Source organism: Amblyomma americanum, chromosome 10 (assembly GCF_052857255.1).
Source record: "Amblyomma americanum isolate KBUSLIRL-KWMA chromosome 10, ASM5285725v1, whole genome shotgun sequence".
NCBI classification, from domain to species: Eukaryota; Metazoa; Arthropoda; class Arachnida; order Ixodida; family Ixodidae; genus Amblyomma; species Amblyomma americanum.
Genome location: NC_135506.1, coordinates 27,075,340 through 27,089,714, shown reverse-complemented (window position 1 = coordinate 27,089,714; position 14,375 = coordinate 27,075,340). Strand labels below are relative to the sequence as shown.

The 14,375-nt window shown below is 44.9% G+C and overlaps 1 protein-coding gene and 1 pseudogene across 2 annotated transcripts in view; one reads left to right on the top strand and one right to left on the bottom strand.

The window, feature by feature from the left end:
* Positions 1–1,847: 1,847 nt before the first annotated feature.
* Positions 1,848–2,913, top strand: LOC144106340 (omega-amidase NIT2 pseudogene; annotated as a pseudogene).
* A 751-nt stretch (positions 2,914–3,664) lies between these two features.
* LOC144106334 (salivary peroxidase/catechol oxidase-like) overlaps positions 3,665–14,375 on the bottom strand; it is a 39,487-nt gene continuing 28,776 nt past the window's right edge. The window contains exons 11-15 of one of the 2 annotated variants that reach the window (XM_077639112.1): positions 11,428–11,559; positions 7,371–7,595; positions 6,202–6,371; positions 4,345–4,450; positions 3,665–4,163 (exon numbers count right to left, since the gene is read on the bottom strand). In XM_077639112.1, coding sequence (XP_077495238.1) covers positions 4,007–4,163; positions 4,345–4,450; positions 6,202–6,371; positions 7,371–7,595; positions 11,428–11,559 — 790 coding nt within the window. In that variant the 3' untranslated portion in view covers positions 3,665–4,006. The remainder of the gene's footprint in view (positions 4,164–4,344; positions 4,451–6,201; positions 6,372–7,370; positions 7,596–11,427; positions 11,560–14,375) is intronic. The other variant, XR_013308975.1, reaches the window with a different exon arrangement.

Here is a 14,375-nt window from a genome sequence, read left to right as displayed (position 1 = left end):
GGCCGCCACAAAATGACAATGGAGCATTTGGAGGGCGATAGCATGCGCAGAAACTTTTATCTCGATGATTAATGCGTATACAGACGCACACGGTTTCTAGAATAGAAACAAATGGCACGTGTGCAGAATGCAGATAATCAGCTAACGCTATCAGAACACCTCCTCCTGTTCTGTTGCCACGGTCACATCGGTATGTAGTGAAATTCGGAGTTTAGTATTTCGTCAATCGATATTTTGGAACTCAGCCAGACTTCAATGAGGCCCAAAATGTCTGCATTGCAGCTGTCAATGACAGTACACAAATCATCACTCGTGTTAACAACACTACGAATGTTAGAGAAAGAAACACATGTGTAATTTGGAGGCTCATTATCACGAGCAGATAGCTACTCGGAGGGCTGATCGGCTGTCAGAGCACTACTGTCAGGGCTGTGTGACGATGACTCGTTATTTATGTGATATTCGCAGATGCTATTTGACGCCTAAATGTAGACGTAACGCTTATTCTTTATGAACAACTTGTTGTACCATTTATATGCCGAAATATAGACGTAACGCTTATTCTTTATGAACGACTTGTTGTACCACTTCTATGCCGAAGTGTAGACGTAACGCTTATTATTTATGAACAAGTATCACTTCAGTAGTCAAGTTCAGTACTGCTTCTGCACGTACTTAACTCGTCTAAGAAAATGTAACAGATCATCCTCACCTAGACATAAAACTTCAATAGGCACCAGGCCAGGGCGGACAGGTGAGTGAATTTGAGCGCGAATGTGCTTTGCCCGCTAAAGTAGCTCCAGGATCTCCGACTCTCCGCAATGGATACCACAGTCTACGCCAGTATCATGAACGACGACACAAGCAAAGAGCAGCCATACTTGCAGAGGTGCGAAGACACACCAACGATATTCCCACTATCCTATCCGAACCTCACTCTTAAATACTACGCAATATATTGAATAAGCTTCACGTGCCAAACCATTATCAAACCTCAATGCACTCGCTACATCCAGAGGCTGCCAAGTTGGTCATTCTGGTGCCGTTTGCTTTCCCTCCATTAAATACAGATAAATGATGCTGGAGCGTTCCTGATCATATTCTACACATTACACAGTCTACAACAATATGTTCGCCCTATTTCTAGGTAAAGCTGACCTTCCCTACCAACAACCACTCCGACATGTCTAACTGCCCACCTAATTCAGCAAGCCCATGAGATGCAAGGAGGTGACAGAAAAAGCATTGGTATAATACTGGATGGGGCGTCTGAAACAGTTTTCTCCGCCTCAGGTTGTATTTTTCTCACCAAAAGCAGCCATGAATCCGTACATGAGGTTTATATTGAAACAGCGGCGCAATTTGCCACCTCGTGATCCCGTGGCCGCTAAAATGTACTAAACTGCCGAGGGTTTTTGTTTTTTCCTGGCTGTGACAACTGTGTATATAGGGCAAATATGGCACAACGTCGAGTTCCTCGCGCACGCAAACATGCACCAACAAACACCCACATACACACACACACAGACACACACACACACACATGCATTCGTCAGAGCCTTGTGCGTTTTTCGCTCCATGTGCAAGTAATTGCCCATTTTTGATCTCCCGCAAATGTTGCACAGAGAGGCCCTGGATTCATGCCGAGCCACACAACCAGAAGTTATGTGTTATGCGTTTTTACATTATTTTCAACAGAGGCTAAATCCGATTTTCAAGGCCCCGCCAGCTGGTGACTGCTGCCTCTCTGAATATAAACAGCCACGATGTCGGTAAAAGCTTCTGAAGCGTTTCAATGCCACCTCGTATGTACCATTTTTGTTCTACGTTCGGTTTCTTGCGAGCAGCTGTAACACTTGCTAGAAGGCATAGGAGAAATTGCAGTGTTCGCTTCGCACGTAGTTGGGAAAGGTTTTATCGTTTTCTAGGAGCCTATCAGGGACACGTTGAAGCTGCAGCGTTCTCTTTGTGAAAGAATGGCGTCTAAGAGGTTCCGCCTCGCCATCGTACAGCTTGCTGTGAGGGCGAGCAAATCCGAAAACCTGGCCAGAGCCCGAGACCACGTCAGCAATGCGGCCGCGAGGGGCACCAAGATCGTCTGCTTGCCTGAGTTCTTCGGATTTCCCTGTGGCATTAAGAACTTCCACAAGTACGCCGAGCCAATCCCTGGGGAAACCAGTGAATGCCTTTCAAACATGGCCAGGGAGAACAACGTTTACCTCGTCGGCGGCACAATGTCTGAACGGGTAGATGACAAGCTATACCACACTTGCCTCGTCTACGGTCCCGACGGCAAGATGCTTGCCAAGCACCGCAAGCTGCATCTCTTTGACGTCGACATTCCTGGAAAGATGACGGTCAAGGAGTCGGAATGGTTCACTGCTGGCAACGGCCTCACGGCTTTCGAAACTCCTTACTGCAAGGTGGGCCTAGGCATCTGCTACGATATTCGCTTTCCAGAAATGGCGTCAATTTACTCCCAGCAGGGCTGCAAGCTTCTGTGCTATCCGGCTGCTTTCAGCATGGCGACCGGTCCGCTTCATTGGGAGTTGACTCAGCGGAGCAGGGCTCTCGACAACCAGGTCTACGTGGCATCGGCTTCGCCAGCAACGAATAAACCAGCCTGGTACGTCGCCTGGGGTCACAGCATGTTGGTGGACCCAATGGGCAACGTCGTTGCTTCGGCGGGTGCTGAAGAAGACGTGGTCTTCGGTGACGTTGATCTGGATCTCTTGGAGTCCGTGAGGAACCAGCTGCCCACCAGAAGACACAAGAGGAGCGACCTTTACGACGTCGTGAGCATAAACAGTGCAAATTGTGGACATCACGCGGAATAAGAGACATGAAAGCGCTCACGCATTTTCTGCGGTCCACTTATATCCGAAAACTTTCTAATCACAACTGCCTTCATGTCTTTCTGCCACTCTGTGTTACGCTTGCACTTTCTTGGAAACCACTCTGCTACCTTTAACAACCATCGGCTGCCTTGCCTTCGCATTGCATGCCCTGTCCATTCCCATTTCTTCCTACTTATTTCTTCTTGTGATCCCATTAAATCGCATTTGTTCCGTGAATCTTCCTTAGTACACATCTTGTAAGCCATGGAAGAAAGCTATTGGTCTGTAGTTAATTTTAGTCCTGTACGTCGCCTTTCTTATGTATTAGGATAATGTTTCTTTCCTTTCTTCCAACATTCTCACGAATATATTGTCACGTAGTGGTGACGACCGTCAAAGTAGCGATGAATACGGACGAAAGGACCTTCTAAAATAAAACTGTTTATTGGGCTGACTTGCACCCAAAATGGACTGAATCACTCGGCGGCGGCGAAGCGACAAGCGTGCTCAGCGGTCGTCGAACAGAATGCCCGCCGCTGTCGGCCGTGCTCAATTTAAAGCTGATAGCGAACTTTCGAGATAAAGTGTGCAAAGTTCCTAGAACATTCCGGAACAACGTAGAATCAGCTCTGCCTGGCTGCGATCAATCGAGATAAATCTCGTTGCATCTTGCGTCGCAAACAAAGCGATAGAGTGGTGTGGCGGCTGATTTGAAAAATGAACAAACACTGCAAATATTCGCGGCAATATACAAGTGAAGATGAGGTCCACGCACAGTGCTTGCGCTAATTTCCCCCCCCCCCTCCTGCCAACCTTCCCGCACGAAAGCGACCACCCTGGTTGGGGGTTAGAGTTATGACGGGCAAAGGGTCTGAGGCGCGACATGAGGACAATCCCGATGCCATGACAGCGATGATCGGTACCAGGTGAAGCGGGTACGACACGGTAGTTAACTGCCACGTTTGTTCAAGCACTGAATACGGACAAATATAGCAGCTCTTGAGTTTTTCACAGCTATTGCTGGACATGATGTTTATTATACCATTAAGTGGGCATGCTACCGAAGAAACATAAGATCTGAACAGAGGTCTACATACCTATATTTTAATGTGTAAATGTGCGACAATAGTTTCTAACTCCTGAATAAAGGGATGTATTTGTGTTCAAAGCTACAGCTCATTGTCAGTTTCACTGCTGTCATTGTCAGCTTCACTGCTGCCATTGTCAGCTTCACTGCTGTCATTGTCAGCTTCATTGGCAGCACTGCTGCCTGCCCAATGCTCCAGTCGAATGTCTGGAAGGTCGTCGCAATTCACTTCTTTCTCCCTGCGAATTGAAAAGCAATCATTTATGTAGGAAAGTGAGAGAACACAGCTATAGTGGTTAAAGACACAAGTGCTATTCAGGATACAAAAAAAAAACGTGTACGCCACTTGTTGTTTATGTTGCCACTGAAAGTATTAGTATCGCCGGAGTGTATATTATGAATCTCCGTATGACAGCTTACCCCGAACCTGGCAGCTTGAAGACATTTCGCTGAAGTTTGGTCTTCACTTCGGTGTTCTCACAGATGATCTTGGCAAGGGTTATCTCCTTTATGGTCTGAAGTTGTTCTACGTAAACAAGGAGGCGCGACGCAAGGAATGAATTCAAAGCGGACCAATCCTGTCCTTCGAATTATCATCTGCTTAGTTTCTAAAAACAGGATTTACATGCTTATTCGAGACACTGCTTTTATTTCGTGGCATCCTCAAGGTCGGAGCAGGGCGTCCCATAGTGAAGAGAATTATAAACCGTTACACAAGAAAAAATTATTAAAGCACGCAACATAAACACCACACCAACGATTTCACACTCTAAAAAATAATAGCATTTAGATTGAAAGGTTCGTACTCGCAAACTGATTTGCTATATGTAGCAATAAATAGAAACTCGGGGTATAAAATTATGCTGGAAACGTTATACAACCTCTCAAAAATGGCAGGCTAAAATATGACAACAACGTAGGCCTCGTCTCATTAGGCTGAAAAGAAATTAGTCCTTATCAATAATTTTCTACAGTAGGGACATTTGACTTGCTAAGTTTGTTGCAATGAGACTCATCATCAAAAAAAAAATCTAAAGTATGCGCAGTGTCTGTTCCGAAATACAAGCAGTGTTTCGAATGCATGTCAAATTCATTTCCGTTTTTCTCCGTGCCGCTAACATAATTTATGGGTGTTACACAAATTTCATTTGATTTGAAGCGTAGTTTCACATGTTTATGCCCTTTTCCATCAGCCAACAGCTGTAATTTCTGCACGCATACACTTAGTATCAGTTATTGGACGTAGCACACAACAGCACACATCTCCAGTTGGTAATAGGAGCCATTAAATAAGTTCCCCGTAGCTTTACGCACAACAAGGCACATGGGAAGAGCTGAGTGCAAAATAATGTCTTGATTGTCTTTGGAAATGAGCGGCTCTTACGCATGACGACAAAGAACATGAAAATTGTCACCATCGTTTATTTAATAAATTATGTTGTAGAAAATGTTGACAGGCTCAGGAGGAATCTACCATTCGACGTCGTTTTGCATAATTCAGGAATTGCAGCAACAATATCACTCCGCGGCTTCTCAATATGAAGTCGAAAGGTACATTTCGCAAGTTATATAATTGGTTTTTGGGGAAAGGAAATGGCGCAGTATCTGTCTCATATATCGTTGGACACCCGAACCGCGCCGTAAGGAAAGGGATAAAGGAGTGAGTGAAAGAAGAAAGCAAGAGGTGCCGTAGTGGAGGGCTCCGGAATAATTTCGACCACCTGGGGATGTTTAACGTGCACTGACATCGCACAGCACACGGGCGCCTTAGCGTTTTTCCTCCATAAAAACGCAGCCGCCGCGGTTGGGTTGTGGAGGAAAAACGCTAAGGCGCCCGTGTGCTGTGCGATGTCAGTGCACGTTAAAGATCCCCAGGTGGTCGAAATTATTCAGGAGCCCTCCACTACGGCACCTCTTCCATTCTTTTTTCACTCCCTCCTTTATCCCTTTCCTTACGGCGCGGTTCGGGTGCCCAACGATATATGAGACAGATACTGCGCCATTTCCTTTCCCCAAAAACCAATTGTATAACTTGCGAAATGTATCTTTCGACTTAATATTGAGTTCCAAAGTTGTAATTTTATTTTGAGGAAGCCAATGAAATCTCTCACAACAATGGGCACAAATGATATACGAAGGAAACGCGGCCATTCGAAACCATATTGCGCTTATGGGAGAGGGCATAGGGAACACTAAACCCGAGTAAGAAAGGAATGAATATAAATCATACCGCGAGCAACTATTCAACTCTCTGCAAAGGTCAATACTGCCGCTTGCCTGGAGTGAAAGATCCGGCCTGTTCCCCGTGCTCGTAATAGAACCGGTCTCCACGCTTGAGCCTCCCGAACATGTCGGCCACTAAGCACACGAAGGTCGCTCCCATGGCGGCGCCTGTCACCGGGGGCTCGTTCAGACCCGCAGAAAAGAAGTCTATGTCACGGACGTCCCTGCGACGTAAGGTTCTGGATCAGCTTTCTCTTGCGAGCGCCTGCCCGGCTTTCTCCTGGGCTCCAAAGTGTGTTTGTTTCATACGAAAATTACGTGTAAATATACTCGCAGTTTTTTATTGTATGCTAATCGGTGGTATGCAAAACAAGCTTAGAAGCGAATAGTTTTTATTATATTTATTTATACGTACTGCAGCTTTTCATGAGGATACGGCAGAAGGAGACAAAAACGCAGAAATAAATGGCAGCAGTCAGCGGAACACGAAACACTGTGAAAGCGCGAGGGAATGCGCAGTAAAAGCATCTACATATCACGGGATCTAAAAATTCATTCAAAGGTAAAGCCCGAGTAGGGACATGAAGGTAGTTCCACATTGCTACAGTGCGCGGGGGAAAAAAATTATTTCAATAATCAGTATACGAGGAAGGACCGAGAGGTGAAACGTTCAGTTCTTGGTAGTTCTTGCTCACTGAGGATGGTTTATTAAATTTTATAAAGCTTTCAAGTGACACAAATCGCATGAGAGTTAATGAGCGCGTACGAGAACTTTATACAATCAGTGCGACGACATGAACAAAGCGGAGTTAGCCCCGGGTCAGAGAAATGATCAGAAGGCGAAAAATATCTCGGAACAAAAGTAAGTCCTCTGTTTTTTTTCCCAATACTCATTTTACATAACTCTTACCTTATAATAAAAAGTGACGAATGATGAAGAGAACACGGTATACTCATGCCTTATTCTGGCTGTGTTTCGTTGCCTACAAATCTCTCATATCGCTGGCAGCTCCAGTGATCTGATAAAGGCCTGAGTGAATATGCTTAAGTGCTGTGGTCGTTCCAGGTATGGCATATTACAGATGTCGCAACCGGTAACATTTCCTCGCACCAAACAGCATAGGTCAATGTCGCGGTTCATCTAGAGAACGACCAAAACCCTTTACTCCTCCTCTGGACCCCTTGCGCGTGTTAAACAGCCCTTCCCACACTGCCGCACTTACTCGTAAACTTTCGAATACAACTCGGCAACCTCTTCGGGCATCAAATGGAAACGGGTGAGGTCCGCGAACGTCTCCAGCGTGAGGCTCCGGCAGAGTTTGACGTAGTCTGCGTACGGCTGGATGCCGTGGTCGCGGCCCCTCTGGATGTCGATGGCGAACAGGTCGTTGCCGGTTGGACTCCCGGGCTGCCGAAAGAGGAAGTTGGTCACGGCGGGGTCGCCAAACCTGCGGATCGACCAAGTCAGTGGGGTTTGAGCAGAGTTCTTTAATTCCACAAACAGCGAGATTTTATCCTTAATCCGAGAATCACCATTTTCAGGCTGTTTATTTTTTATGTACACCACCGGCCACGAAATCCTACGTGATAGTGCTGTGCGAGGAAATATTTATTCAGAAGCAGTCACGCAAGCCAATCGCTTGAAATTTCTGAGGATGCGTTGTAGCCAGCGGGTTCCATCAGCTGGCAACATTACCAGGCTACTAGGTCATGAGGCAGAACAACATTTCCACTACTTCAGGAGGTCCAACGTGCTCACCGAGTTTATGTGAAGCTTGACCTTGAAGGCGACCTTGGCCAAATCATAAATAAATAAATTAAACTAATATTGCCATGACTGAGTATCGAACCCAGATCAGCTTCGCTGGCTACTCCGCGAGAGCCCTATGCTGCAGCCGCAGCTGATCACGCCTCGTGTTAAACTGCAACACACTCTCGCGCTGTGCATTGCAGATCGCAGTCTTCATCAACTAATACTACAATCGAAATAATATACACTCTCTCACGCTGTGCATTGCACATCGTCATCTTCATCAACTAATACTACAATCGAAATAATATACACACTCTCACGCTGTGCATTGCACATCGTAGTCTTCATCAACTAACACCACAATCGAAATAATATACGCTCTCTCACGCTGTGCATTGCACATCGTCATCTTCATCAACTAATACTACAATCGAAATAATATACACACTCTCACGCTGTGCACTGCACATCGTCGTCTTCATCAACTAATACTACAATCGAAATAATATACACACTCTCACGCTGTGCATTGCACATCGTAGTCTTCATCAACTAACACCACAATCGAAATAATATACGCTCTCTCACGCTGTGCATTGCACATCGTCGTCTTCATCAACTAATACTACAATCGAAATAATATACACACTCTCACGCTGTGCATTGCACATCGTCATCTTCATCAACTAATACTACAATCGAAATAATATACACACTCTCACGCTGTGCATTGCACATCGTCGTCTTCATCAACTAACACTACGATCGAAATAATATACGCTCTCTCACGCTGTGCATTGCACATCGTCATCTTCATCAACTAACACTACTATCGAACTAATATGCACATTCTCACGGTGTGCATTGCACATCGTCATCTTCATCAACTAACACCACTATCGAACTAATATGCACATTCTCACGCTGTGCATTGCACATCGTCGACCTCATCAACTAATACTACAATCGAAATAATATACGCTCTCTCACGCTGTGCATTGCACATCGTCATCTTCATCAACTAATACTACAATCGAAATAATATACACACTCTCACGCTGTGCATTGCACATCGTCGTCTTCATCAACTAATACTACAATCGAAATAATATACACACTCTCACGCTGTGCATTGCACATCGTAGTCTTCATCAACTAACACCACAATCGAAATAATATACGCTCTCTCACGCTGTGCATTGCACATCGTCGTCTTCATCAACTAATACTACAATCGAAATAATATGCACACTCTCACGCTGTGCATTGCACATCATCATCTTCATCAACTAATAGTACAATCGAAATAATATACACACTCTCACGCTGTGCATTGCACATCGTCGTCTTCATCAACTAATACTACAATCGAAATAATATACACACTCTCACGCTATGCATTGCACATCGTAGTCTTCATCAACTAACACCACAATCGAAACAATATACGCTCTCTCACGCTGTGCATTGCACATCGTCGTCTTCATCAACTAATACTACAATCGAAATAATATACACACTCTCACGCTGTGCATTGCACATCGTAGTCTTCATCAACTAACACCACAATCGAAACAATATACGCTCTCTCACGCTGTGCATCGCACATCGTCGTCTTCATCAACTAATACTACAATCGAAATAATTTACACACTCTTACGCTGTGCATTGCACATCGTAGTCTTCATCAACTAACACCACAATCGAAATAATATACGCTCTCTCACGCTGTGCATTGCACATCGTAGTCTTCATCAACTAACACCACAATCGAAATAATATACGCTCTCTCACGCTGTGCATTGCACATCGTCGTCTTCATCAACTAATACTACAATCGAAATAATATACACACTCTCACGCTGTGCATTGCACATCGTCATCTTCATCAACTAATACTACAATCGAAATAATATACACACTCTCACGCTGTGCATTGCACATCGTCGTCTTCATCAACTAATACTACAATCGAAATAATATACACACTCTCACGCTATGCATTGCACATCGTAGTCTTCATCAACTAACACCACAATCGAAATAATATACACACTCTCACGCTGTGCATTGCACATCGTCATCTTCATCAACTAATACTACAATCGAAATAATATACACACTCTCACGCTGTGCATTGCACATCGTCATCTTCATCAACTAATACTACAATCGAAATAATATACACACTCTCACGCTGTGCATTGCACATCGTCATCTTCATCAACTAATACTACAATCGAAATAATATACGCTCTCTCACGCTGTGCATTGCACATCGTCATCTTCATCAACTAACACCACAATCGAAATAATATACGCTCTCTCACGCTGTGCATTGCACATCGTCATCTTCATCAACTAACACCACAATCGAAATAATATACGCTCTCTCACGCTGTGCATTGCACATCGTCATCTTCATCAACTAACACCACAATCGAAATAATATACGCTCTCTCACGCTGTGCATTGCACATCGTCATCTTCATCAACTAACACCACAATCGAAATAATATACGCTCTCTCACGCTGTGCATTGCACATCGTCGTCTTCATCAACTAATACTACAATCGAAATAATATACGCTCTCTCACGCTGTGCATTGCACATCGTCATCTTCATCAACTAATACTACAATCGAAATAATATACACACTCTCACGCTGTGCATTGCACATCGTCATCTTCATCAACTAACACTTCTATCGAACTAATATGCACATTCTCACGGTGTGCATTGCACATCGTCGTCTTCATCAACTAACACCACTATCGAACTAATATGCACATTCTCACGCTGTGCATTGCACATCGTCGACTTCATCAACTAACACCACTAGCGAACTAATATACACATTCTCACGCTGTACATTGCACATCGTGGTTTTCATCAATTGATACTACTGCTGAACTAATATCGTCGCCAGAGGTGCCAACGACCCAGCAAAGTGAAGCCATCAGCCCACCAGGCTAAACATATACTTTCGCACTTCTACTCAGTTCAACTACGTTAAAAACCCTCCCTTTTTTTCCCCGAGAACACGAATCCCGTAAACGTTTGTGGCCGATAGTACCAGCAAAGCCCGCCGCGGTGGCTCAGTGGTTAGGGCGCTCGACTACTGATCCGGAGTTCCCGGGTTCGAACCCGACCGCGGCGGCTGCGTTTTTATGGAGGAAAAACGCTAAGGCGCCCGTGTGCTGTGCGATGTCAGTGCACGTTGAAGATCCCCAGGTGGTCGAAATTATTCCGGAGCCCTCCACTACGGCACCTCTTTCTTCCTTTCTTCTTTCACTCCCTCCTGTATCCTTTCCCTTACGGCGCGGTTCAGGTGTCCAGCGATATATGACACAGATACTGCGCCATTTCCTTTCCCCAAAAAACCAATTATTATTATTATAGTACCAGCACAGCAAAACAGCTTACAAAGGGGGTTTTTCTTAGAATGCGTATATCCGCTGCCAAGTTCGAGCGCTCGATAACGCGTCATGCCGAAGGGAACAAAGGCAAGATAGAGGACGATTACCTGTCAGTAGCCTGCATTGGCTGCCTAACGAATCCCCGCAAAACACCGTCCGTAACATTGTTGTACTCGAAGGGTTGGAAGTAGATGTCCTTAAGCCGAATGGCTCCCGCTGCAGTGCCGTTCTCGTTAACTCTGCGAACCAGAAAGGAAACGCAATTAAAGCGTTTGAGGTGAAATGATTTAGCTGCTACTGCCGTCACTAGGACAATGGCCCGACAATTAGCAGTTTGAAGAACACGGAGTCTGACTTCGCAGAGCGCAACTTCTGCCTGGCCTACAGGTATTTACCACTGGCTCTCTGCCGTGAAGGCGAGGAGGACCAATCGAGGTATGCTAGAATGCCTGCTGGAAAACATTACGCGGTACAGATAGACGCATTTTTCAGAAAGGAAAAGCAAAATATAAACTAAACCAAAGGGCGGGTGACACTTCTTTCAACTAATTAGACTTCTTAAACAACCACACAATGGAACACCCTGACAGCGAAAGCACAGTTGAAGAAAAAAAAACGAACAAAATAACACAAGACACCACAAACTAACAACATCAAAGGCAGTGTCCAAACCCTAAAAGGGTCAACGCTGACCTTTTTTAAGAGCAACTTTTACCTCAAAATATAGGTAACAGCTGAAGAAGTGACGGAATGCAAGCAGGCAGAGAGGAGAAAGAAGAAATGTAATACATAAAAATCTAAATCACACCGACGTCACGTGGTTGTTTTTTCTTCTGCTTTCTTATCAATTATCTTTAAGTGATTGAATATTTACACTACTAATCTGTCATTAGCTCCACAAATTGGAAGATCCCCTATGCTCCTTGGCTTATGTGACTGTCGGCTTCCGCCATGTATGTGATAACGAACACTTCTTTTTCATTTCACTTGTCTCCTTAATAATTTAATGAGGTCCTCGTTTCTGGCAGTCTTGATGCCATAGGTAGCATAAGAAAATTCTCGAACAGCAACCACCCTCAACTTTTGACCACGTTCCTACGTGGCACTCGCGGCAATACAGGATGTACTACGTCCGCCGCTATGGAAGAGGGTGGCGCTGGTGAACACTCTCATGGTTCAGTTACACTACACATTAATACCCCGAAAGCTGAAGATTACACAGCCGTCGCCGTAGCTCAGTTGGTGGAGCACCGTACAGAAATTCGGTGGTCGTGAGTTCGGATCCTACCGGTGGCATGTGGTTGTTTTTTGTTCTGCTTTCCTGTCAATTATCTTTAAGTGATTGACTATTTACACTACTAATCTCTGATTAATTAATTCCACAAATGAAAAAGATAAAAACATCCCCTATGCTTCTTGGCTTTGCTGACTGTTGGCTTCCGTCATGTAAATAAATAATTGTCGGAGGAAGCCCGCGCTAAACCGGAGGTTGTGACAGGCAGAAACAGATATCATGATGGACCAGATATCTTGGAGGTACAATAGATATATTGATGCATAAACTGTAAGGACACAGTCAACGTTTTTTTTTTTATGAGTAAAGTACCCTATGCATGCTCACGGTTTGTCAGCTCAGTAAACGTACAATATTATTCCTCACAGTGCTCAAATCTTGTACGCTTTTCTTGCTGAACATCGATGTACGCGATGTGGTTGAATCTATTCGCTACTTCCGGAAAAGACTGGGCGCTCTTTCTGCACGCCTACAGCGCGCAAACCTGAAAGCATACAGCGTCACTCTTGCACGTTAAATGTTTAGGTCACCTTGAACTTACGCTAGCGGGTACGAGCGTTCGCAAGACAAACAATTAGAATGACTGTGCAAAACAGCGGCGTCCTACGTGCAGGACACTCGAGCGGTGTCCTCTCCTGCATAAAAATCGGCATCTTGTCGTAGCGTCTAGCTTTAAAAGGCTACGATTGCAAGGAAGTAGAGCCACATAAGCTTCCAAGCAAGGTGGTCACAAGCAATTTGCTCGCAAAGCACTAATTATTCCGGAGCCCTCCACTACGGCACCTCTTGCTCCCTTTCTTCTCTCAGTCTCTCCTTTATCCATTCCCTTACTGCGTGGTTCAGGTGTCCACCGAGATGTCCCATTTTCTTACACCTAAATCCAATTTTCTTCTTTCACTCCCTCCTTTATCCCTTCCCTTCAGGTGTCCAAAGATATATGAGACAGATACTGCGCCTTTTCCTTTCCCCAAAAAACCAATTATTCTTATTATAATTATCTTCTAATTTCACTTTTGACTGTTGTGCAGATTGCTGGAGCGCTCTACACAAGAGTGACGCAGATTATACGTGTGACCGGCATTGCATGTGAACGGACCCTACACTGAAACTCCGAGAGCGTACACAACACTTGGTACGTACTGTCAGCTAATGCAAAAAACTTCGTTGTATGAATTGCCCCGAAAGTGCAAGCATGCCGTAGTTGGCGAGTGGAAGTTGAAGAGCCGACTGTGCGGTTCGAGACCAGGCTCGATGTTCACGCTTGATGATTATTTGTGTCCTTTATTTCATCATCATCATCATCAGCCTGACTACGCCCACTGCAGGGAAAAGGCCTCTCCCATGTCTGTCAAATTAACCTTGTCATTGGCCAGCGGCGACCACCCTATGCCTGCAAACTTCCTAATCTCATCTGCCCACCTAACCTCCTGCCGCGCCCTGCTACGCTTGCCTTCTCTTGGAATCCACTCCGTTAGCTTTAAGGACCAGCGGTTACCTTGCCTTCGCATTACATGCCCTACCCAAGCCCATTTCTTCCACTTGATTTCGACTAGGCTGTAATTAACCCGCGTTTGTTCCCTCACCCACTCTGTCCGCTTCCGTTCTCTTAACGTTACACCTATCATTTTTCTTTCCATAACTTCAGGAGCAAGCAATACATTATCGATTGCGTCCCTTTAACTAGGAATTCCTGACCTGAAATTGTGAAAGCAGCAATATCGGATCGTGGCGGCAACAAAACCAAAAGTAGGCAAGCCAAAT